The sequence below is a fragment of the Lepidochelys olivacea genome (genome assembly GCF_965140295.1).
Source record: "Lepidochelys olivacea isolate rLepOli2 genome assembly, chromosome: 7".
NCBI lineage: Eukaryota > Metazoa > Chordata > Testudines > Cheloniidae > Lepidochelys > Lepidochelys olivacea.
In genome coordinates this window covers 64471613-64498786 of record NC_140417.1, presented here as the reverse complement: position 1 = coordinate 64498786, position 27174 = coordinate 64471613, and the positions used below count along the sequence as shown (strand labels likewise).

At 41.0% G+C, this 27174-nt stretch overlaps 1 protein-coding gene across 7 annotated transcripts in view; it reads left to right on the top strand.

Moving 5' to 3' along the window:
• Nucleotides 1-27174, top strand: part of KCNMA1 (potassium calcium-activated channel subfamily M alpha 1) — an 841792-nt gene that overhangs the window by 750459 nt on the left and 64159 nt on the right. For all 7 annotated transcript variants that reach the window (XM_084634497.1, XM_084634500.1, XM_084634499.1 and 4 more), the window contains 4 exons: nucleotides 529-622; nucleotides 17219-17342; nucleotides 22782-23006; nucleotides 26182-26374. In XM_084634497.1, the coding sequence (XP_084490623.1) occupies nucleotides 529-622; nucleotides 17219-17342; nucleotides 22782-23006; nucleotides 26182-26374 (636 nt within the window). The remainder of the gene's footprint in view (nucleotides 1-528; nucleotides 623-17218; nucleotides 17343-22781; nucleotides 23007-26181; nucleotides 26375-27174) is intronic.

The window sequence follows — 27174 nt, the reverse complement described above, 5'->3', positions numbered from 1 at the left end:
GGCAATGTTCACAATCCTGACTAACTGAAACATTAAACATCAAGGCATTGAATATTTTACCTCTCTTCATGAAGATTCTGTTGTCTGGCATGTGAGAAGCAAGAACCAATTTGTATCTGGTTCATTAGCAAAAGCAGGCTGGCAGCTATTATGTTGGTATTTCAAATAGCACTTTATCTTTCTGTGTATTTAGCAGAACACTAACTCTACTCTTCAGTAGCACAGATTAATTGAAAATAACTCAGAGAATAACATAAATGCTGTTCCCTGAACCAGTATGAAACCAATTTGAACTTCTGTGTTCAAAACCCTGGTTTTCTTCCCTTCTCCAGCTCCTCCTCCTCCTCCAAACCAATCTCTTTGACTAACCCATTTGATTTTTTTTTTTTTTTACTGTTGGGCCTAAAAAGTTAGTAATGAAGTATCAGTGCGTGAATGGACATTGAGTGTGTGTTCTTTGCTATGTCATTTGTATTTCATATAGCGCTCAGAGTGGTCCTTAATCTCATGAGTTGCCTCTATTTCTAGTTGAAGATGAACATCCGTCGACACTGTCACCCAAAAAAAAGCAGCGAAATGGAGGCATGAGAAATTCACCCAACTCCTCGCCCAAACTGATGAGGTAAGACTGTAAGAAACTCATATCTTTATCTTCTTTCGTTCCTCTACACCTCCCCCTCCTCAAAAAAGGGGGAGGGGGGTTGAAGAAAAAGATTGTTAGATGGTTTCTGAAAGGCTGAAGTATTTATTCTGTCAGCTTGTCAGCAGTTAATGATAGAGCTGAAAAAAATTCTGTCATGAAAAACAGTTTGAAAAGCTGTTTGAAAAATACATAGGCTTTAAAGTCTTAGCTGTCACCCTGTCCTGTCCATGTGTAGTTCTTAAACAGCAGTGGCACTAATGATAGCACTAACCAATCAGAGGAACTCATGTGGTTAGTTTGCCTCAGGCAATTCTCTTTTTGTTGGAATCCCTCTGAGTACTGTTTTCTGTACTTAAGGCCATATGTGAGATGTATCATCACAATCAAAAATGAACCTGAATATTACCTTCCTTTTATCCTGTCGATTGAAATCAAATTTCTGTTAATTGATTTTGACTGATTAAAAAAAGTCTAATAATCTATGTACTTACCAAAGCAAAGTTCAAAACTAATGCAATTTTACTCAGGCTAAAAGCAATATCAATTATGAAATACAAGGATTTTTTTTAAGAATAGTACCTACTCTGAAAGTGGATGATAAAAATAGCTTCTGGTTGTTAATGAAATTTTCCCACTGTTGTTGGATATATAGTATTTTACAATAAGGAAACCCTTAGATATTTGAGTCATTTCTTTCCATAGGACAATTTCCCTTTAAGCAGAGGTTCTCTGTAATTGGAATTGCAATTGGGACATTGTACTACATTGAAGCAATATAGCACTTTCATTCTACTTCTTTCTCTGCCTTACCCTTCTCCTGTTGTAGTCAGTGGGCGCAGGATCAGGCATGCTAAATGCAGTTGTATTACATCTGAGTTCTCTACAAGCAGCTTGTTCTATTCTGTTTTTGTGTATATATAATAAGAAAGGGGCCAGGCTGGAACTCCTGCTCATGTTTGGATCCAGATCTGAACATCACAGCTCAGACCCATCTCTCGTGTATGTGGCTGTATACATGTAGAGAGACAGGCATGCATGCATGCTTTTGTGTATATATGTAACATACATACATCACTTAGCACCTTTCTCTGCTTCCTGGCAGCAGCCATGTTCCTCTAACGGTTATGGATATAGCCAGATGATTTCCCCCTCTCTACTTCAATCAGTGCAGTGGGAATTTCCTTAGCCAATTCAATAAGCATCTTTTTCTGTTTATCGTTCCTGCAATCTAGGGCATATTCAAGGGCATAACTTCTTTAAGTCGTCTTCATTTGTGTTTAGACTGCAGGACCAAAAGTGAGATTGATTCACTGAAGAAAATGCACCCAGCTGTGTCTTTTTTTTCCCCCCATTGACCATCTATTTCTGTTAAATGTATCGTTAAAAGTTCTCTGCCTTCCTGGTAGCTCAGCCTTGCCTGTGTGACACTGATTTACATGCTTGTTTACAGTTTCTGAGGAAGAATAAAATGAGCATACTGCCAAGCTTCTCATTTTTATGACGCCAGTTGTCATGCTAGCATCATTTTCAATTTACTCACCTTTGGGTAATCTTCTTATCAGGCACTAATAGTTTTATCTGTTTAAAGTTTGAAAAATGTGGGAGCTTCCCCCTTCAACCCCTAAATTCGGGGAAGTAAAACATTTTTTTTTTAAAAAAAGAGAGCTGAAACATTTGTAGCTGAGTGCACTGTCCCTGTTTGCTATGTAAAGTATGCCTCATTTCTTTGATCTTGAGTAATAATAATTCTGGGGAGCTATACTGTTTTCATATGCTTCAAAGCTGTGTCAAAGTTTTGCTGCTTAAGGGTACTTCTTTATTCTACTGGCTCTTGGGTACTGAGATGACAGGTCCTCTGTACTAGGTGCAGGCTTTTTCAAGTCATAGCCTTCAGCAAAACATCAAATTACCAAATACAGGGTAACATACTTCTACACAAATGCCTTTCCTGTAGATATATTATACCATATATATTAAATACTTTAGTGTTACACGGTGCATTTTATGTGCAATAGAAAGTGATGGTTTGAGGTAGCCTTAGGGGTACTTTTTTTCCACAAGCAGAAAAAGCTAGTGTATACCGTATCAAGTATGGTTTTTACAGGACTTTCTGCCCGAAGGCCTTTGTAAATAAGTAATGATCAACAGATTGGCTGTGGGTTTTTGAAAAGCATGCCTGTGTCAGTTTGCATGATGGGGGGAAATTTTCAAAGTGGAGCCTGCTTTCATTGCCTGCCGAAGAGGGACTGAGGGAGAGTAGTCATCCCAAGCTCGAGCTGTCTGCTCAGTAGCACATCAGAATTGCTAAACGTGGGTCGAGCAATGAGTGGAGAACTTACCAAGCCTCTGAATCCAGACTTTGTTTTCTTTCTCCTCTGTCTTGCTGCTGAATTTACTTACCCACCCTATGCCCCCACCCTCACCCCTTTCCCATACCCCATATCCTCTCTGCCTTATATGTCAGGAACATAGTGGCAGACTGAATTGTAGCTCAGAGCTCTTAAACCCGAGAAAATGGAATAAATATCTATTTTCCGTGCAAGCTGTGCAGTGGTCAGATCCTCCTCTATGCACAGCAAGTTAGGCTCCATTGCCTATTTTTTTTACTACTTTAGTGACTGAAATTGAAATTTCTTGACCACCCCCCACAGAAGCCCTTGGTTAATATCAGTTAGAAGTATACAGTGTTTCCTCCTAGGTAAAAGCACTGAGATGTCCAAAGCTGATACTTTTAAAATATTTTTCTCCTACGTTTGAATGAAAAGTACTGTGACAGGGCAGATAGGACCCACACTAGCAAAAAGGGGGTTGAAGAGAGCCTGTGGGCCCCTGCCTGGCTAACCCTGCAGCCAGTGTCACTCATGGAGAAGTGAGTTAAAGGGAGGAGACCCAGCCCAGGACTGACCAGGAGGGAGAGCAGAGTTGTGCTACTTCCTCAGTGAGGGAAGCCTGGTTCCAGCCAAGAGCTTAAGATGGCTTGCTACCTAGATGAGCCATTTTGTGAATAGGACAAGTAGGCCTAGGAAGATGGACAAGAAGGGACTAGCCACATGTAGACAACCCTGGAGCAGAAGAGCATGCTCCGACCGCTGAATCCCCAGCCAACCCAGATTTTTAATTCTCTCTTTCCTTTTGGTTTTGGACCCTTAACACCCTGGACAGTGTAGGACTCCAGTGTACCTTGACCAGACTGTGGCTGTGGTCCTATGAGTGGTTACATCCAACTGTCAGGGACCCACAGCAGGAAAGTCATGTCCTTAAGTCCACAAGCGGGAGGGTGGAGGCACTTAGATCACCCAGTTACATTGCATAAGCCAGGTCTTTTTCAGTTAACAGACTAGACCGTAAGATTCAGTCCTGCTGTACTGGGGATGAATGGTTGGAAGGAGTGAGCATATGGAGTGGGAAGAGCATGCACAAAATTCCATCAGAGAATTTAATCATAGCTCTATAGAGTCACTTCCTGCTCAGCCTTACAGGTAACATAGAATTCTACAGCAATACTGCATTTCTACTGTACAGAGGGCAAACCAGTGGAAGCTCATGCAAGGAAGAGGTCGCTGTGCTTCCCTGTGTGCCGTGGGCAAAACACCCATGACAACTCTTTCCACTGGAACGCAAAGGATAAGGAGGGATGTGTTGTGAGCATGGCCAGCAGGTGCATGAGCAGAGAACTTTGGACAGGTCAACTAATTCTTAATTTGAAGTGAACCTAAGCTCAAATATTTTTGAGATTCACCCAGCACTATACAAATCCATATTACCTAATATGATGCAGAACACAAAGACTCTAAAACTCTATTTTTACAGTGCAAGAGGCAAATTAAATTACTAGCTGAAGTAAATAGTTGTGAAATTTGCAAATGACCTGTAGACGCTAGAAATGATTTATATACCGAGATTCAAGAAACTGAATATTAGGCCAGTATTATGCTCGTGCACATCCAGTGAAAGTCAGTGGAGTCACACTGATATAAAACTGGAGGTATGTGGTGGTGAATCAGGGACAGAATAGCTGTATTATAACACTGGGCATATATACTAGGTAAACATTTAGAGAATACAATGAAAAATACATATTGAGCCAGATTCTAAGCTGCTGTAAATTGGCATAGCCCTCTTGATCTCAGTGGAGCTACACCAGTTTAAAACAAAACAAAAACACCACAAGAACAAACTCTAAAAGGGAAGAGAGCAGGCTTCTTATAGAGACTTACCCTAGACATGGTAAAACCTCCTGTGAGGCTGCCTCACAAAATGAAAAGGAAGAATGAGGGGGAGGAAAAGGAAAGGAAGGAAACAATACATAGCAGAATAACAGTCACATAAGGCATATCAGGTTTTCCTTTTCATGAGACATTTGCAGAAAGGAAATGTGGAAACATTTGGTTCCCCCAGATCATTAAGAGACATAAATTCACTTGCTCATCATCTCAGGGTCTCTTTTTTTTGTTGCATGTCACTGATGAATGACATGTTAAATGTGACTAACCCAGTGTATGTGGTAGCCAAGCTGGTCGAAAAGTAGCCCCCCTGGATTCAAGGGTGATCAGTAAACATTTTGAAAAGTCCTGGACCCAAACCAACAAGCCACTTAAACTGTTGACAGGGTCCAAGTCCTCACTTAATGATTTGGTAACTGCTGCTGCATGAGTGGAATGCACTGAGTAGCAAAAAATGTCAACCCAGCTGAGTCAAGCTATTAATGTAAGAACAAATGGCATGTGACAGGGCCCAAGGGGCCTGAAAAGCAAACAAATAGTTTGTCCCTGTCCACTCTGAACTGACATAGGCCTCTAGACAAGTAGCATACTCAGCAAAGGGTCATTATCCTTAATGTCCCTGATCACATAAGAATCAGAGGCAATAGGAAGCTGAGTTTTCAGTTGGTTGCCAAGGAGAATTTCATAAGCCTTGAGGATTTTTCTTGATCCAAGATCCAGAAAAATACCCAGCCAAACAGCAAACTTGTTCAGAGACTGTCAAGGTCCAGCAAAGTGACATGGAAAAAGTCAACTTTTCTGCTGGACTTCCAGAAACCCAGTGGGCTTGTTTATCTAATACAAATAAATAGGAAAACATCTACAGTCTCTTTTAATGATAAAACATATGTTAATCTAGGCATAGTATGGGCAGCGGCTGTACAACATCCCCATCGCCGCTCCCCGCCCTCTGCCCCCCGGCCCACCCGGCTATGGGGACACAGCAAGCCAGGGATGTGATTCCCCTGCTTACATGCACATACCTGTATGTGTGCCAGCTCTCATCGGGCTGGTGCACGGACACATAGCAGTGTAGCCACAGTAACACGGGTCGTGGCGGCGGCAACACGGCTTAGCTGGGTGAGTATGGTCTCCAGAGGGCGAAGCTGAGCCTCCAGTGCTACGTATACGTGCGCTCACTCGATGAGAGCCAGAACGAGTATGTGTGCGCGAGCAGGGGCATTGCACCCACCGCTCGCTGTGTAGACGTAACCTCTCACGCGCGCACACACTGTTCTACCAGGGCTAGTCAGGGTTGACCCGCATTATCCCTGCCATTCCAGCTGAGATGCTTAGTTATTCATGTCTGTACCAAATAAAGCGGTAGTGGGGTTTTATGGAGAAACCTGTCAATTAAGAACTAGGAAAATGAGGTTACTCGTCTTTACCTCGTGACTTAAGTCAGATATGAATACCAGGTCTGCAGAGGTGAAAGCTTACTGTGTTAACCAGAGTAATGGCTTACATTTGTATAGTACCTTTCATCTTTAAGAATCCCAAAGCACTTTGTAAACTTTGCAAGTACTCTAGTGTATGTACAAGAATCACTTGACACTGCACTAATATGCAAGCCATCTCTGAGGTGCTACTCAGCAGTTGTTTAATAGCATCAACTCCATGCAACCATTTAGGAATCCATTATATTAAGAGGTAGCAACAGTAGTAGTGTAGGTTTTAGGCTGGCCATTGACATTAAAACCTCCATGTTGTCTAGACCTGCTCTTAGCAAAGTTAAATGACAGTGGTTTAAATGGTTGGGAACAGTCTATTCTAGACCTCCAACTTTTGCTACAATTGGGGAACCTGCATTCGTGATGTTTACAAACCATGGGAATAATAAAGTGTCAGATTTTACCCAGAGTTTTCTGAAACCTTGCACAAATTTATCTGAGTTTAGAGAAGGGCTTTCAGGAAGAATTAGGAGAGTCTGCCCGCAGAGAAAACAAGCAACTTCTTCTATAATGACAGGTTTCAGAGTAGCAGCCGTGTTAGTCTGTATTCGCAAAAAGAAAAGGAGTACTAGTGGCACCTTAGAGACTAACCAATTTATTTGAGCATAAGCTTTCGTGAGCTACAGCTCACTTCATCGGATGCATTCAGTGGAAAATACAGTGAGGAGATTTATATACACACAGAACATGAAAAAATGGGTGTTATCATACACACTGTAAGGAGAGTGATCACTTAAGATGAGCTATTACCAGCAGGAGAGCAGGGGGGAGAAAACCTTTTGTAGTGATAATCAAGGTGGGCCATTTCCAGCAGTTAACAGGAACGTCCGAGGAGCAGTGGGGGGTGGGGGAAATAAACATGGGGAAATAGTTTTACTTTGTGTAATGACACATCCACTCCCAGTCTCTATTCAAGCCTAAGTTAATTGTATCCAGTTTGCAAATTAATTCCAATTCAGCAGTCTCTCATTGGAGTCTGTTTTTGAAGTCTTTTTGTTGTAATATTGCGACCTTTAGGTCTGAAATCGAGTGACCAGAGAGATTGAAGTGTTCTCCGACTGATTTATGAATGTTATAATTCTTGACATCTGATTCCTGTCCATTTATTCTTTTACGTAGAGACTGTCCAGTTTGACCAATATACATGGCGGAGGGGCATTGTTGGCACATGATGGCATATATCACATTGGTAGATGTGCAGGTGAACGAGCCTCTGATAGTGAGGCTGATGTGATTAGGCCCTATGATGGTGTCCCCTGAATAGATATGTGGACACAGTTGGCAACGGGCTTTGTTGCAAGGATAGGTTCCTGGGTTAGTGGTTCTGTTGTGTGGTGTGTGGTTGCTGGTGAGTATTTGCTTCAGGTTGGGGGCTATCTGTAGGCAAGGACTGGCCTGTCTCCCAAGATTTGTGAGAGCGATGGGTCGTCCTTCAAGATAGGTTGTAGATCCTTGATGATGCGTTGGAGAGGATTTAGTTGGGGGCTGAAGGTGATGGCTAGTGGCGTTCTGTTGTTATCTTTGTTGGGCCTGTCTCGTAATAGGTGACATCTGGGTACTCTTCTGGCTCTATCAATTTGTTTCTTCATGTCAGCAGGTGGGTACTGTAGTTGTAAGAATGCTTGATAGAGATCTTGTAGGTGTTTGTCTCTGTCTGAGGGGCTGGAGCAAATGCGGTTGTATTGTAGAGCTTGGCTGTAGACGATGGATCGTGTGGTGTGGTCAGGGTGAAAGCTGGAGGCATGTAGGTAGGAATAGCAGTCAGTAGGTTTCCAGTATAGGGTGGTGTTTATGTTACCATCATTTATTAGCACCGTAGTGTCCAGGAAGTGGATCTCTTGTGTGGACTGGTCCAGGCTGAGGTTGATGTTGGGATGGAAATTGTTGAAATCATGGTGGAAGTCCTCAAGGGCTTCTTTTCCATGGATCCAGATGATGAAGATGTCATCAATGTAGCGCAAGTAGAGTAGGGGCATTAGGGGACAAGAGCTGAGGAAGCGTTGTTCTAAGTCAGTCATAAAAATGTTGGCATACTGTGGGGCCATGCAGGTACCCATAGCAGTGCCGCTGATTTGAAGGTATACATTGTCCCCAAATGTGAAATAGTTATGGGTGAGGACAAAGTCACAAAGTTCAGCCACCAGGTTTGCCATGACATTATCAGGGATACTGTTCCTGACGGCTTGTGTCCATCTTTGTGTGGAATGTTGGTGTAGAGGGCTTCTACATCCATAATGGCCAATTTCCCCCCTCCTCACCCTCCACTGCTCCTCGGACGTTCCTGTTAACTGCTGGAAATGGCCCACCTTGATTATTCCCGCCCCCACCCCGCCTGCTCTCCTGCTGGTAATAGCTCCTCTTAAGGGATCACTCTCCTTACAGTGTGTATGATAACACCCATTGTTTCATGTTCTCTGTGTATATAAATCTCCTCACTGTATTTTCCACTGAATGCATCCGATGAAGTGAGCTGTAGCTCACAAAAGCTTATGCTCAAATAAATTGTTAGTCTCTAAGGTGCCACTAGTATTCCTTTTCTTTCTTCTATAATCTAACCCTGAATACATTAAGGTCAAGGCAAAAGATGTTGGAAGGAAAAGGGTAAAATCTTTAAACCAGGTGAGCAGAAGAGAATATTTCCTCTCACTAATGACTTAGAGAAAAATAAGTCTCTAAAAGTTGTGACTTTTACCTTAAGGTGTAAAACGTATAATTTATTTAGGTGGAAAAGACTACCTCATCGTCGTCTTTTTCTTAGCTGCTGGTTTATTTTCCATAGGTTGCTTTTGTCAGGTAATTTCCCCCATCCCCAATTCCCCCCCCCCCCCCCGCCCTCAAATTCTTAAATCCTAGGCATGCAGCTTGATAGAATCTAAATGAGAAATGCTAAAAACTAACTACACACTTTCTGGCCCCCACACTCTCTTCTTTGATTTGCTTATATGCAAGAATGAGAACAAGTGACCATTTCAGAACTCTTCTGTGTGGGAATTTGAGGAGTATACTTTGAGCAGCTCTTGACATACCCAAGGTGTTCCAATTGGAAAATATGTTTACTCAGCAGATTCCTAAAAGAAGATAATCTACGTTTACACCAGGTTCCTTAGTAGTCATGATAAATTAACCCTTTGGAAAGGCTTCTTAAAGTAGAATATTGTGACATTAGGCAACAAAGATGCTATCAATATTTTAAATGGAGATGGAGGAAATTCTTACTAGCTCCCAGAAGTAAACCTCAGCCAGAACATATATTACATGATCAACTACTTGTCCAAAGGCGATAACAAGACATTGGCTACCACTGGCTGTATTAGTTAAGTTCTGGCCATAGTAGTTTCAGGAGGATAGTGCAAGAAGAGTGGGACTTTAGACTCCATTAGCAATGATTTTGAGTATGACAAGAAAGAGATTCATTGAAAATATAGGTTTTCTTTCTGTTACTGTGCCATTTTTTCCCTATAAAGCTTCTTTCATCTGTGCAGTAAATCTGTAGAAATTTCATTGCTGATTAGCCGACCTTTTCTTTCACAAGTTAAAGAGTGTCATTAGTGTAACACACACATTGGCAACAAATTCTCATTACAACTTAATGCCATCCACACAGACTGCAGAGGGTCATAGGGAATGGCTAATGGTAGCCGACAAATGTTGGGTGTATTAGTCACAAAACATTTGCTGAATTCCACCAGAGCGGTGTGACAACCTTCACAGCTAGTCCCAGCGAGCTGCAGAAGTCAGTGGAGTTTGCCTGTGACAAGCCGTCACTCTATCTTGGTAGAGCTTTATAGCACCAGTCAAAGCAGTCAGGGAAGATTGAAGTGACAGAGGCCCACTGAGTAAATAGTGAAACATGCAGCACATCATGAAATATTCAACCTGGGTGTAAAAGCTCTAAATGCTTTTTCAATTATTAGCACCTGCACTGGCTGCATACATCTAACACTAACAGCATGTTAATTGCCACCATTTGTAAGGGTGGTTGTAAAAGATATTTGAAAGGCAAGAGACATTTTGCAGTGCATCTTTAGTTGGCATCTTATCCTTCGCAAACCCTTCCCTTCTCCCTTTAAAAGAAAAAAAGGACATTCATGTATGAAGACTGAAAACCACTGGCAAAGGGCACAAAGTGATTTCCAAACCTTTCAGTCTCTAGGGGGGACTGCCATTCATGTCATCTTACCAAAATACAGGGTACCCAGGGAAAGGTGTATTTCCAGACTTAAGCATGCCTACTGAGGCTAAAAGGTCTACTGCTGTTTGGGGAGTTTTGCCATTGATTCAGTATGGGTAGGATTGTTCTCTAGGTGAGAACAAAAAGGAGGCAAAGATTTACACAGCACAGTTTCACTCTCAAGCGCTGTGATGGCCACCATAGGGTGTATATTGCCCTTATTCCCTCTGCTTGGCTGCTGTGGGAGATCCAGCATGGATCCATGGGAGTATATAGCCCTGCTATAAAGAAGCATATGACAGATAGCAAGAGGTTTGACATGAAGGTGAGGAAATCCAAGGAAATACTAATGTTAATTAAAGAGACAGCAATTTTCAGCCTTCTTTTTCTTTTTTAAAATTATTTTTATTCCATTTCCACATTTGTTCCAACGTTGAAAACACCAACTGAATATGTTTGGAGTGGTTATAAATGTCTACAACGATAACAGTGCTCTTTAAAATATAATGCTGGCTCCCTCGCAGCAGGTTTGCTGGAAAAGGGATTTGTGGTTTTGCTTTAGGCTGTTGTCTTCAAGGCAGGCTTTTTTGGTTTGCTGCTGTAGCATGGCATTTAGTGTCATTCCCAAGTTTAATTGATGATAAGTTGCATTATATGCTCCGCAAAACCTTGAAAAGACTGTGTTTATTCTTCATTTTAAGTCATGCACACATAATTTTTGCCATAAGAACTAGAGAAGCTATTTATAAACTGGAGAATATAGATGTGAGAAACTTGACTTGGTTGCTTTTCTAACACGTGTACTGTAGGTGCCTGTATTCTCATTGCAGGACTGATCAAATCTCTTTGGTCATTGCTGGCATTAAAAGGCCAAATTCTTTGGACATCCAGTTTAAAACAGACCCTTTTAAATTGATAGATGATTTTCTCCCCCAGGTAATGGGAATTTGTTAGTGCCTTTGTAAGCTGCTGACTTCACAGACTTGGACAGCGCAATGGCCACAGCACTCATGCAAGGTTCTCCACACTAATCCTATTTTGTGACTCCAAGCTTACCTTGACACAGTCATGTTTAAGGGTGACAGGATGGAAGTCTCCAAGAACACTCAATGTTTGACCTAGTAGCTAAGAACAACGATTGCACTGTTTTTGTAATGTGGATTGTAATGGGAATTGGGTATTCAAACGCCGCAAGTAGTATTGAAAATCTCAGCTTCTGTGAGTCTGTCTGTAAAATGTCTTAATTAATTAATATTTGTAAAGCAGGATGAGATCCCCAGCTTAAAGGAGCTGTATACATCCAAAGAAATAGTAGTAGTATTTTATTAATACACTATTTCATAAAGTTGTCATGGTCCAAAGAAAAATTAGTCCATATATCTAAATAGTTGGAACCCTATTCTATCCTTAAATGCATGTGATCATGTACAAGGGCAGAGTTCGACCTGAGTTCTAAACAATTCTTGAACTACTATATACATCTTCAGAGAATGCTTTATTTAGGACAAAGAGACAAATTATAAGAGACAAGAAAATGGCAGTACACACAGTTCGATACAGATTTCCAAATAGTAGGTATATCGGAAGCCATTGTTGTTAGAGTTTACCAAGGTAACTTTTACTTTCTGCCAATTTCTGTTCTCTGATGATCACATACAAGTCCCATGAGAGTTGTACAATGGTATTGGCTGGCATATGTTAGCCATTTGTTAATAAATGGTAATATTAGACTTTAAGACAATTACTCTCCATTTATTATATCCTGTCATTATTTTTCCTATTGGGCCTCTCATTATCACAGCTTGAAAAGGTTAAATTAGAGAAACAAAGTACTGAGCACGGTGTAAATAAGTGCATTTGTAGTTACAGAATTATAAACTGACCAAAAGCTTCATTAACACAGAGTTAAGGTTGACCAGAATTGCCTTATACCTCTCAGAATATTGAATGTACTTGTACTTAAACCAGTGAAAACCAGAAAACAGCAAGTTAAGATGCACACCAGCCCCACCCCACAACCCTAACTCTGCCCCATGGAGCTGGCAAGATCTACAGGAGATATACTGTAAGTATGTTTCAGCCAGGACAGCCCTAAAATAAAGCAGACATGAGGAATGGCTGAGTAAATGGGCCATTTTATATGACAGGTTGTGGGCCACAGAATCATATTCATTCATTTGTCTGCATGAGTTCCAATTGCCCTTCACTGTGTTAGGGGTAGCAGTATTGACCTGGTGAAAGGATTACTAGGAGCTGGTCACCACAGTTCACATCACCAGATGAGGAGAGGTACAGGTGCACCCAGAAGTCATGGACCCCTTGTGGCTGGGCTGAATTATGAGAGTTGTGCACATGAAGGAGCATGACGGTCTGTTCTTGACGTGGGGATTTGTAGCAGTCTGATAGCAATCATGATAGTGCACTGGAGATCAGAGGAAGTGCAGCTGATGTTCCTGAGAGAATCCTTAGGACAAAGGCCATAAAGTGGTAATATCTAGCAGCTCTGGATTGATTTGTACATAGTAGGTGAAGTGGTTGAATACAGGCCAGGTATAGCCAGGTGAAGTATGCCCTAAATGCAATTTTTGCCATAGAACACAGTGTGACGGGTTCTCCTATTGTAATCACATGCTGTGTCCCTGCACTATCCCATATCATCTGGAAGGATAGAATGCTACAGTGTTTGTCACAGGTGGGCTGGGATATCATTCAAAGAGAGGAGAGTTAAGGTTGCGGGATGATGCTGGTATATACTTTAACTCTATATATCCTGGTTTTAAGAGGTCTGAGAATAGGTGCATTTGATGTTCTGGAAGCAGGAACTGGTGGTCAACTTCAGCTCTGCAGTAACCAAGTTTTTGGGTTACGAATTTCCCTTGTTTTTTGAGGAGGTGGTTGTAGTCAAGGGGCACCTATGGAGGGGCACGTGGAGGCTTCCTGGGAACACCTCACTGACACTCAACTACTAGCTTTTCCTTTCTCCTAACTCCTCCAGGCCCTCAGTATGGGAGGGAGGCTCCTTACTCCATTTCAGGGGCTAGGGTAGGGGAAGGAGCTCTGCACAACCTTCCACATCATGAGAGATTTGCAAAGGAATTAAGTGGTTCATTTGTCTCCATGGGTTGTTCTCAAATGAATCAGAACACCCTGTGAAGATTAATTCAACCTGACACAATCAGTCTGCGAGTTGTGAACTGACCCATTCATCTCAATGGGTGTTCTTTCCCCTGTTGTGGATTACTAGTTTTCAAGACAATTTCACTATGCACATGGCTTTTAGAGCAATTTGAATATTAGAAGCAGCTCCTTGTTTAGGGAGAGGGCTGTATCTGATTACAAGGAAGGGGTCCTTCACCACGGCTAGGGCCCCCTAAGTGCTACAGTAATACGAACAATAAATAATGGTGTAATACCCAATCAGAGAGCAAAAACAAAACCACATGCCTTAATTGCCCAGTTAGACACCACAAATAGCAAAAGACCTATTCTAAGTCAACAGCCTATTTGCTGAATTATATATTTACATAAGGTTTTAATCAAACAATTATCAATAACAGATAAATCCATTAAAATCCAACTCTGTTCGCACATAATTCACAAACAGAAAAAAGGGCTACATTCCTCAATTAAATTATTTATTATGAGTAATTCATTAAGCTCTAGTCGTAAGTTTCTATCACCAACTCACATGGATGCTCTTGTATGAGGCAAGGCCCTAGCTCAGCAAAGCACTTAAGTAAGCACTGAACTGAAAGCACCTGCTTAAGTGGTTTACTGAATCAAGGCTGAAAACAGTTAAACCACAGAACAAACTTTTATCATGCAGTCACCTGATTTTATTAAAGGATTCCTCCTGACTTCGGGCATTGCTGCGAATGAGGCAGGGACAGACCTACAAATGTTGAATAAAAGCTGAAGAGGGCTATCTCGCCCCAGACCTGAAAGCAAACAAGAAAAATTAATTGGAAAATAAAATGGAGTAATTTTTAGCAACCATTTTACTCTTGTTTCTTAGTGAGTATGAAGGGAAATTTATACATCACATCATTAATGTACCTAATTATTTGAAAGAAACCATATTAAGTGGGGGCTAGAAGGAGATTGGATTAGTGACTTCTGCTTTCAGGTCAGTGATGTGCTAGAAAGGGCTCATGGGGAATCACTTGTTAAAATTCCACAATGAATGTGAAGAAAGGCTTTGGAGATTTCCTAACCGATGATAACATCTTTCCCACTATGGACACTGTTAAACCCTCTGCAATAGAGATGACTTATCATTGGAATTCATAAAAATACCTCTGAAGACCCAATCCTTTGCCTTTGCAAAGGACCCAGTGGAACCAAATGTCAGGTATTAAAAAATTCTTTGCCAAGCAGGGTGCTCCCTGGGTTGGTATTCACCCCACTCACCCTCTTACCAATTGCACAAGTGCTGGGGCTTTCAATATATTTAGTATTTCCATCTACAAAATCTCAGGATTGTTGTGCTCCTCTTGGACAAAATGCAGATTACAAAGCCTGGAATGAGGTGCAAGATGGCTGGGGACAAAGCACCATCAATTGAAGGGCTCTAGCTGTGGTACAAACTTCCAGAAGAGATTAGATGAATCCACAGTCTGACCACCTTTAGGAAATTCTGCACAACATTCCTACTTGATACAGCTTTTATGCCATAATAAGAATGGCACTCTCAGCATCAACCACCCTTTTCTAATCCCACATTCCTCCTCTCTCCCCTATCCCAAGAGTGAGACCCTACCCGAAGCAGAGCTTTCTATAACCTGAAAGGGAGCAGAGCCAGTATCCATAAAGATCAGTAGGGACATCCCTGCTGCCAATTTGATTAACATGGAAAGCACTCCTCAGATATTACGGTGCTGAGTACAAAACCATACACGTGATTAATAATTTTTCAGGAGAGGTTCACTAACTACACGTGTATTTGTCACATGTTAAACTACTTCCCTCCTTGGGAGAGAGCATGGAAGTACTTTGTTTTAAATGGGGTAACCAAATGAATAGATTCTTCAGTCCCGCTCACACACTCTGTGGGTTTGTGCCTGTGAAGTGAATAGGAATATTGCAATGGACTTCAGAGGGAGCATGATCAGGCACTGTAAGCATTATGTGTTATCCCTGTTATGTTGGACTGATAGCTGCCAAAGTGGGCAAGTTTTATAGAAGCCATCTTCAGGCACCTATTTGTGAGCATGTTTAGCATAGTATCACATTATGCTGATTGTGCAATTCAGGGAGAGTTAACCTGTGCATATGCAGAGGCAGAATTTTGCCAGTATAGACTATTCTAGAGGCAGAGCCTTACTGTATTCTGTTGGTTCAAAGAAATTAAAAACTGGGTTAAATTTTCAAATATGGTCTCCTATGTAGAAGCTGCCAAATAATAATAATGTGTGTGTATCCGTGTCCTGCACAAAACACGCAGTCATGTGCATGGAACAATATTTCTGAGCACATTTAGCTCATTTCCTTGGCATGTCAGTGCAGGCTTTGTGTGTACAACAAATATGCAAGCCCCACCTTTTTTTTTCCTGAAGGGCACAGCTTGGACAACTACATTTGAATATCATGCCTTTGAGTAGGTGTCTTTTTTCACATTACAAATTTATTCCTCTGTGAAATGAAAACTCATTCCTGGAGCTTCATGACACAAAGTTCTGTGCAAAATTGTGTGGAATGTGGGGGCTTTGTCAGACAAAACTCTGTCCCCTGTTTGGTTTTATGTTCAGTTCCCCCTGCATCTTGTAGTGGCTATACTGATTCTAATGATGCCATATCATGCTATGACTAAGACTTCTTTTATTTAGCATCTTGTTGTGTCTTTGCTAGCTCACTTACCCTCGTCCCTCAATAATTGTTTTTCAGCAAATAAATTAATGAAGTGTGTGTTTGTGTATATTTGAGTATGCAAGTGCATACACAATTATATTTGTCAGAGGGCAGTTAATTAAAATGTCTCTTATTTGTGTCTCCTTTGAGAAGCCCTGGATTTTAAAATCCTGCTGCAGAAACACTTAGAAGGTTACCACAGATACAGTTGTCACAGAAAATGGACACTGTTGTTTAGTATTAAAATCATGTATTCCAGATGTGGGCATTTGTTAGTCAGTCTACTCTAAAATGACATACTGCTGAATCTTTAAAGGGCTTCAGTTTGGGAAAGCAAAATATGATTGGGCAAATTGCTAAAATATTTAAAGTGCAGCCTGTTAAAGCTTTTACTGTGAAGAGCATCACGTCAGAAGTTGTATGTGGTAAAAGCAAGTAATTGGCTTTCCATACTTCTGCCAGTCAGTCAGCATGGGGCTCTATTCCGATCCCTTCTATTTCATTGCAGATGCTAATAGCAACTCTTTTGATATTATTTTTTGGAGGGATGGGAATGGGAAGAAAGAATATTTATGGACATGAATGTGACAGACCTTTTTAAAATCAACTGAAAAGCTTACTGAAAATCTTCCAGGTCCCAACCCAACGTTTAAAAACTTTTTTTCTTATATTATTAGCTTTTTTTCCCTAAGGCAGGTGTGTTGAAAACATCTGTTTAAATGTAAATAAATTTCATTTTTGACTTTTATCCCTGTTTGGATATAGCTCTTGGGATATTTTCCCATCCATAATTCATAACGTTTTCTATTTACATTATCTGTGACTTGTTTTTTTTTTCCCCCAGGCATGACCCCTTGTTAATTCCCGGCAATGAGCAGATTGACAACATGGATGCCAGTGTGAAAAAATATGACTCCACGGGGATGTTTCATTGGTGTCCAGGAAAGGACATTGAAAAGGTCATTTTGGTGGGTGCTTTAAAAGAATGTCCAACAAAGTTCTATCCAAAGAGAGCCCATTTAGACAATAGGAATGTCAGATGTTTAATGGGTTACCATAGTTATCTATATCGTTTTAAAAACCATTGTACTGAAATCAGAAATGCAATATGGATGGATTTTGAGCCATCATTCTGGCAAACCCTGGTGGGTATACAAGCCTATAACACTTCACTGAAAATTGGCCCCAAATCCTGAGACTACATTTTCATATGGGTTAATGGGACTACTCAGAAGCTTAAAATTATACATGTACTTCAGATCTTTGTAGGATCAGAGCTATGGTGAACATTCACCATGTACCATTCATCTCTTTGAAACAAGATGCTAATGCGTTATTCCTTATTAGTCAATGAGAATTTTGCCCTATTTAAATTTATTGCTTGGTTCTCAACATGTTAAAGCACTCAAACAAGCTTGAGTAAATGGTACTGCTATTCTATGCCTCTACCGTAGTGATTTGGGTCTAGTGTGTATTCATTTCATTTGTTAAAGTGGGAGGGCCATCAAACTGACTCAAGTAATTAAAAATAATTAGAAGGCCTATCACAATCTGTTACATTCAGTGAAAGTTTGTGCTGTTTGTGTTCATGTACTCATACCTAAGAGTAACAAGTAACTCACTCCAGATCTCAAACACAAAACTGATGATCTATGAAATGAGCTCCCTGGTGGATCTTCACTTTGTCGCAGTTTATAAAGCTTTTCTTGAGATCTCTGTCTTCGTTTTCCCTATGCTATTGCATGGTGTAACCAATAATGGTGACAGCCCTGGTTTATTCTAACGATCGGGGCGTAAAAGGTTGTTTCCCATGCTCCTCCGGGGCTATAATAACCGTGACATTGTTTGGAACTGCAATCTTGGCATTTAAACAATCAATAAACTAGTCAATTCCAGTGACTAAATTGTTAGCCAGAGTTTGGTCTGAACATTTAAAATTAATATTCATTCCAGGGTGTTCAGTAGGCCATGAGGAGGCAACCTTACTGTCCATTACTTCATAACAGAGAGGGATCACTATACATTGCTTTATAACAGAGGGAGACAGAGATCAGCTGTAATATTTTAAATATTTTTAACAGGTCAGTCAGGAATGACCTTAACATGTTCTTCTACTGTGAAAAGTGTTTCTATAAAATGGCATTGTGGGGTTTCCTCATTTATTATCTCTTCTCGACGCCATATCAATTTTTCTCCTCTTGCAAGTAAATAGATGTGGGGTTTTTTCCTCTTAACTGTCTGCTTGGTAAACTCAACCTAGGATCTACAAGTTTGGCTGAGTTATTTCTTGTTCCTTGCATCATCACCAGTGGTAAAGATCCTGCGAGCAAAAGGCTGCCCTCACTTACACCTGCCACAAATTATGTCTATACGCACATCAGTGCAACCTTACTGCATGAGTGCAAGTGAGGGCATAATCTGAAGAAGATGGGGTTGTTTTGAGTGTCCTATAATTGGAAGTTGTTTAAACAATTGTGCAGATGATGCCTGAACCAGAAAAGAACTCACTTCTCTGCCCCAGAGCTGTGTTGGCTATGCAGGGCTGACAGCAGTATAAGGCAGTGTGTCCCTCAAGAAAGCAGACAGGACTTTGAATCTACATAGGGATTAGGTTTGTCAAGTGGAAAGGTGCCATTTTTACATACTTACCTTTCAGACAAGAACCATGGTTTGGGTTCAGTCTTGTAAGGGCCTGATTCGGCAAAGCACTTAAGCACATGCATGGGACTACTCATGTTCTTCAAGTTAAGTGCATGCTTAAATGTTTTGCAGTATCAAAGCCAAGGTGCTCAGCATCTTGCAGGATCAAATCCTTCAATATTTTTAATGTGAAAGCTCCATTCTGCTCTCAGTTACATGAAAATTAATGGAGTTGCAGCAGTGTAACTGAAAGCAGAAAATGGTTTTTTTTTAAACTGACGAGAAACCTTTTGGCCAAAACTGCTCCATAGGGAGTTCCTCTGCAGCATATTCGACATTTGCATTCCATGTAGTCTGTGAAAAGAATAAACAGCAGAGAGCCACAGCTTAGTGAAAACCTTTACTCTGTAGGTTAACAAAAATAAAAAATTACTATGTGCTGGCTTCAATAAATGTGCTACTTTGAACATAAGAACAACCATACTGAGTCAGATTCATGGTCTATCTAGTCCATCCTATCTTCCGACAGTGGACAGTATCGGAGGCTTCAGAGGGAAAAAACAGAACACACCAGAACAGTTTGAGTGATCCATCCCCTGTTGTCCAGTCCCAGCTTCTGACAGTCAGAGGTTTAAGGACACCCAGAGCATGGGGTTGCATCCCTGACCATCTTGGCTAATAACCATTGACTGGCCAATACTCCATTAAATGTTTTTATTCATCGATTCTTCACCCTGTTCTCTGTTTTATTCATCGATTCTTCAAAACCCGTAGCTAAGTTTTGTTGAATATCCACCTCACTGGCATCATAATTTTGATGCACATAGGATGATTTCCATTAGTGGAATGCAACAGCACCAAGACTGGATCCAGATGTAAAAGTCATCATCAACTAATGACTTTACTTAATGTTCATCTCAGTGTGTGAGCTGCCTTCAAAACTGACTGGGATTACAGCACAAATTTAACCACTGTCATTGAGATAAGCAGATAATTCTGAACACCATTTAGATGTACTTCTTTGGATTCTTCCTTTCATCCCCTCAGCTGCTCTTGTCAATGAAAAGTCACCATTAGTCAAGTTCTTGCATCATGACTATTTCTCACTTCCAGAAGAACCCTCTGGGGCTTTTGGTATCCGGTAATTTAGGTAAATCTGGTATCCGGTTTTGGTAAACTAAAACAGCACAGAGGTTTCTCCAATTTACACTACGGATGGTGCTGGTGGCAGCTTGTCCAAGGACATAGGCGAGGTCTTTGAGTCCTCCCGTGAGCTGCACCAAGCACGGCTCAGTCACAGTCTCAGATCCTGGACTACAGTCTTAAAACATTTACACACACACAAAAAATCTATAAATCTACAAGAACAGCTCAAAACATTTGTGGCCTGAGTCTCATTTACACGAAGGCTCCTTACATTGCTGGGTAAAAGGATGTGTAAAAGGCTGAAAATTCCCTTAGCTCAGACCCACCAACACTGCTATGAAATGGCAGTGAGCTGGAAAAGCATTCTGGGTTTTGACATTCTCATTTTGCTACAGAAGCTTTAGAACCAGTCCTGGCAGTCCAAGAAAAACACTCCGGACCAGAGAATATTTTACTTATGCCAGCTATAAGCTTTGGAAGCAAACCGAAAACTCTGGGTGTGGACATATAGAATCCTTTTCTATATGCTTTTGTAGCCAGAGTTGTTGGAAGTGTTTCCCCACATCTAGGGGCATCTGATCCTGCTCTCACACCGGTGTCCGTCAGGAGTTACTACATTAAAGTCAGTGGAGTCAGAGTGATGTAAGTATAACCAATGAGAGAGGAGACTCAGACCTTTAGCCTCCAGACCTTATTGTGTTTGAGTTCCAGAGTAACAGCCGTGTTAGTCTGTATTCGCAAAAAGAAAAGGAGTACTTGTGGCACCTTAGAGACTAACCAATTTATTTGAGCATAAGCTTTCGTGAGCTACAGCTCACTTCATCGGATGCATACTGTGGAAACTGCAGAAGACATTATATACACAGAGACCATGAAACAATACCTCCTCCCACCCTACTCTCCTGCTGGTAATAGCTTATCTAAAGTGATCACTCTCCTTACAATGTATATGATAATCAAGTTGGGCCATTTCCAGCACAAATCCAGGTTTTCTCTTCCCCCCCACCCCAACTCACTCTCCTGCTGGTAATAGCCCATCCAAAGTGACCACTCTCTTTACAATGTGTATGATAATCAAGGTGGGCCATTTCCAGCACAAATCCAGGTTTTCTCACCCCCCCACCTTTTTTCCAAAAACCACACACACAAACTCACTCTCCTGCTGGTAATAGCTTATCCAAAGTGACCACTCTCCTTACAATGTGTATGAAAATCATGCACATTGTAGGGAGAGTGGTCACTTTGGATGAACTATTACCAGCAGGAGAGTGAGTTGGTGTGTGTGGTTTTCAGGAAAAAATGGGGGGGTGAGAAAACCTGGATTTGTGCTGGAAATGGCCCACCTTGATTATCAAGCACATTGTAAGGAGAGTGATCACTTTGGATGGGCTATTACCAGCAGGAGAGTGAGTTTGTTTGGGGGGGGTGCGGAGGGTGAGAAAACCTGTCTTCTGCAGTTTCCACAGTATGCAGCCGATGAAGTGAGCTGTAGCTCACGAAAGCTTATGCTCAAATAAATTGGTTAGTCTCTAAGGTGCCACAAGTACTCCTTTTCTTTTTGTGTTTGAGTTGTGGTTTGTTTCCCACACTCCCTCCATTTATACCCTCATTCTACAGTTGGGGACACATTATCCCGAACATCGTCACTTTATTCTTTTTCAGGTAGACCACTTTTTGCTTCTTAACTAGTTGTATTTTACAATTCACAACTATTCTTTTTACTCCTCGTACTGGAACATAAAGCTTTGCTGTGCTAAAGCAGTGCAGATTTGAATACCAAAGTTAAGCCATCTGTATCCCGAACAAGTCCCTTTGCACCAAAATGAGAGTCGCAGAAAGATACATTCTTCCATGCTTCTCATTAGGTTAGAACCTCCCTCATCTCCCCCTCCCCCGTCTGCCTTTTCTCTTAGTTTTTAATCACTAGTTCACCATACAGTGTAGTGCCCTGAACTCTTTGAAATAAATCCATCATCAAATGCATGATGGGGGAAATTCAGCCCTCAGTTAAATCCAGAGTAAATCCTGAGTGACTCCAAGTAGTAGAGTGTTACAGGTTTATACCAACGTATTTGCCCAGAATTTGGTCATATATGTCTGCATTATACTGTCTGGGCTTGTCTACCCTTAAAATGCTACAGCAGCATAGCTGTAGTGTAAGCACTGTCTATGCCAATTGGAGAGGTTCTCTCGTTGGCGTAGGTAATCCACTTCTGTGAGCGGCAGTAGCTAGGTTGATGGAAGAATTCTTCCATTGACCTAGTGCTTTTTACATGGGGACTTAGGTAAGCTTAACTATGCCGCTCAGGGGTGTGGCATAGTTTACATTGGCATAGTACATCTTTGACCGATGTAGTTAAACCAACCTAATTTTCAAGTGTAGACCAGGCCTCTGCCTCTGAACTGCAAGCTTCTGGTGGCAAGGACCATGTCTCCCTCTGTCTATACAGCACTGACCACACTCCACGCTAAATAAATAATAAATATAATATTGAATTACTAATGTCATCCTGCTTCACTGTACATGAATGAAAGTACATTTTTTTTTGCTTTCGAATTCAGTTTATGATTTATGCTTCTTTTTGCTTTATCTCCCCCTTCCCTTATTGTTTTTCTTCCAGACCCGGAGTGAAGCAGCGATGACAGTTTTAAGTGGTCATGTGGTCGTTTGCATATTTGGGGATGCTAAGTCTGCATTGATTGGAGTAAGAAATCTAGTGATGCCATTACGAGCCAGCAACTTTCACTACCATGAACTCAAGCACATTGTGTTTGTGGGTTCACTTGAATATCTGAAAAGGGAATGGGAGACGCTGCATAACTTCCCCAAGGTTTCAATCTTGCCTGTAAGTCCAAAGCCAAAATATTCATACTTTTTTTTTTTTTTTTTTACTGAAAGTCACCAACTGGACAGATTCATATTGACTTTAATCATAGGCTTTTACTTTTGTCTGTTTATAGGCCTCAGGACTTAGCCCTTCCCCTTTACTATATCTATGAAAACTGAGCCCTGAGAGACCTTATTAGAAGAAATTTGCAGCAGTGTTCAGTCCCTTGTCAAGGATGAATTTCAGCTGCTATCAAATGTATTAGCTGCGTTATCTATTGAACATTCACTCTAGTGCCCTGCGTGTAGCCTGTTCTGATGTTGTGATTTTTCTGACAGAATGACAGTACTTACTTATGACATTATTTATGCCTGAAAAACCTTTGAAAACAATTTTTATTATTTGTATGTCTATCTATAACTGTAAACGCTTGATACATGCTGGCCTGCTAGCTCTCTTGTATATAAGAGAATGATCATAGCATTTTCATTAAGAGCCCTTCCTTTTAAAAGGGTTCACAGTTTGGTTGTAAGCATTTACTAAACACAGTGGGTGAAATCCTGGTCCCTTTAATAATAATAATAGCAAAACAGCCATTGACTTCAGTGGTGTCAAGATTTCATCCTCTGAGTCCAAAATTCAAAGGGTCTGATTCTCCACTCTCTCATATCATCATTCACACTTGTGCAGTGAGTGCAGAATGCTACCTCCAGTGTAAGTGAATGATTGATTCCAGTTTGGTATGGCTTTATACCCATGGGTGTAATTTACTTCACAAAGTACAAGCAGTGGAGGCTCAGGCCCTTGGTCAGATAGCAGAAGTGATGCTCTGTGCTTTACAAAAGTTCAGTAAAGCAAGCTTGGCTGTTCTATTGTTTCAGCTTTTGGAATTCTTTAATCCTTACTTACCAGAATAGAAAAGTAGAATAGAAGTTTAGCATTTCTTAGCATTCTTTTTAACTAACAAAAATGCAAAGCCCAGAAGCTCAGAGAGACCAGTGATAAATTTAGCCTAATGTGTGCAGGGATGACAGCATTTATTGAATGGAAGGGCAGCTTTGTCCAATATATGCTGCAGTTCGTGGTTACTCCAAAGCTAAGATTTGTTGTTAATCTTTGTTTCTGTTCTGCAATTGCTGTACAGTGACATGGCATAGTTCTGTATTTAGTGCCTCACAAATGGCTTCAAGATCAAATTTTTCCCGTGAAAGATTTTTTTGCCAGCCCTGCAAATTCAGCCTGACATCTGAAAGTCAAGCCTCTTACCAGTAATAAAGATTCAGCAATCAGAACTTAGATGATAATATTCTTGATGATGTGTGAGAGAGCAGAATCCAGCTGTTGCTACAGACCTATCCAATGTGAAATGTTATTTTTGTTAATAAAATAAGGAGATATTGTAAGGTTTTGATCCTTAGATCAAAAGGCTCAAATTTGACTCCCTTGCACATATGCTTTATGATTCAGTTTTCAATTACGTGATTACACACTACTTTTTTTCTATGGGTCCACTGCCTCATTTAGTATGAAGGATGGACACACCTTGGGCAGAATTAACGTTGCAGGAAAACTTTAAATCTGGCATTTCCTAACTTTTGAGTGCCTGACTTTGCAACCTAAATAATGTTCTTTCAATGTATGTGCGGGAGGGGAAGTATGTGGTATGAATAAAGGGCTGCAGCATTAGGCCCATGTTCTTGTGTGAAAGCTCAAATAGTTGGCTTTGTGCCTGAAACTAGTATAGACACAAATATTGAATTGGTTTTACTTTACAAGCTACCTGGAGTTGTGCACTGGGCTGTGCCTTGGGCTCTGCAAACTAGGGCACCATGCTTTCCACCAGGCTTAAAATTCAGTCATCTTGGTTCTCTTAGAAGACGCTGTGGCTATAATCTGCAGCAGGTTGCTGCTGATCAGCCTGCCTTGGAGAACCACCTCCCTTTGGGGGATGTTGGTGAGGGATTTGGGAGGAGATTTTCAAGGGCACAAACAGGAGTTGGGTTCCTAAGTCCTATTGATTTTGAATGGAGTTGGGGCTCCTAACTGCCCTTTGTTCCATTCAAAATCTTCTTTTTGAAAATGCTTCATTTTCAGCAGCTATCATTCTTCCTGATTGTTCGCCGTGAATGAACATGAGGTGAGGGGTTGGGGTCTTGTCACTCAGTGTTTAAGGAAGTTGGGGCTGGGCTCTGGATACCCAGGGACACAACTCAGACAAAGGGAATATTTAGTGTCTCCATCAGCATTAGGGTCTGTGAGTACGGGTCTGTGGAAGCTGACTGACTGAGCTGTCTCCGGCACACATATAAACCCACTATTTATTGCACAGGGTTCTGAGTACTGCCCCTGGTACCTAAACATAATATATTTTGCCTTAAATAGTCCATATCTTAAGTTTCAGAGTAAATATTGTCTTGTGTATAATATGTAGCAGGTTAAGTGTTGTATCTTGGTTGCCTTAGTTATGAAGAAAAAAAAAAACCCACTAACTACCACAACATTTCATTTTAAATACTGCATTCTCTGAAGGTAATTGTAGCTCCAGGAAATATTATATGAATTGTGCCCATTTACTTAACATCCTGTTTCTGTTTCAAAGGGTTTAATCACATAAGTTTAAATATCAGTGTGTTTTGTTGGTAGAGGCACCAAAAACATATACTGGAAAGGATTAACCTTTCTTGTGTATTGCTCCAGGTAGTAAGCATTTTAGAAAAATAGCTTCATCTTGATTGCAGTTAGAATGTGTAGGACACACAAGGCTTTCCTGTTTAAATTGTTATTTTTTTGCCCAAGACCTGTATGACGTGGTATTAGATAAACAGACATTTAGAACACACCCCTTGTTATGTTCAGAAAGCCAGAGGTTGCCACATGACAGTGACTTAAATCAAGACAATTTCAAGTCACAGATGAGATGCAGAATGCTGGCATTATTCCTATTTCTTGTTTGTTAGTAATAGCTTGACTGAGTATTGAGACTGAACCTAAAATGCTGCCATCAGCACCAACTACCCTTTAGATTAGCACACATCTCCTATTCCCTGGCACATAGTTAGACCAGCTTAATGTCAGAGCATAAAAAAGATACTTGTTAAATAATTTCCCAAAGCTCCTTCTCAATCTTTAATTTGTTTTTCTTTTTCCCCCCTCTCTCTCCTCCACCCTCTTTTTTTTTTTCACGATGCCGAAGGGTACGCCATTAAGTCGGGCTGATTTAAGGGCTGTCAACATCAACCTCTGCGACATGTGCGTTATCCTGTCAGCCAATCAGAATAATATTGATGATGCTTCGCTGCAGGACAAGGAATGCATCTTGGCGTCACTCAACATCAAATCTATGCAGTTTGATGACAGCATTGGGGTCTTGCAGGCTAATTCCCAAGGTAAGGACTGCCCTATAATACTTCTCTGCCATGCCTACAGGGGACAGGACCTGGCAGGAAGAATATCCCTCACTCAGTAATTCAAAGAACCTTACATCAGCTTGCTTGACAGTTAAACCTGCTGATTGGTATGATGGCTTTTAAAGGGACAGTCACATAGTTTCCCTGCTGTATCACAAAGGAAATCTGGAGCAGTGGGGAATGAATGAACCAAGATTTTAATTTTTAAATGTGTTGCTCTTTCCTTTTTTTCCCCTTTAATCGTTGATTGCTAAATCCACATGATTCTGTGTGTTCTAGTTACACCAAATAAAGTTGCATTTTTACACATGACATAGCCAGAGATGGCTTATCTTCACTCTGGATGCAAAGTGGCATGACGGTAAATGCTGGCCCACAGGTTTTTCGCTGTGTACGCCAGACGGCAGCCAAAAAATAGCCAAATGCCACGCAACAAAAAAGAAAAGGAAAAGAAAGATCATTTAAACAGAGGTTTCTTTACATTTTCTGTGCTTTCTTGCTCAAAAAGCCCCCCAGAATTAACTCAGAACTGATTTCTGCCCTTGGATTGGCAAGCACAGCTCCTATAAAGGCATGGAACAAATCCTACAGTCTTCACTGAAGTCTACAGGCCTGATTCATAAGTACCCCCAGGTCATTTTACACCAACTATGCTTGTAAGCAGCCCTAAGACACCCTATCTAATACCATCAGTGTAGATCCAGCCATCTTTAGTCCCTGCAGAAGTGCAGGCAAGAGTGGCCTCCGGTAAGCCTTTTAAAACGATGCAGTGTGTTATC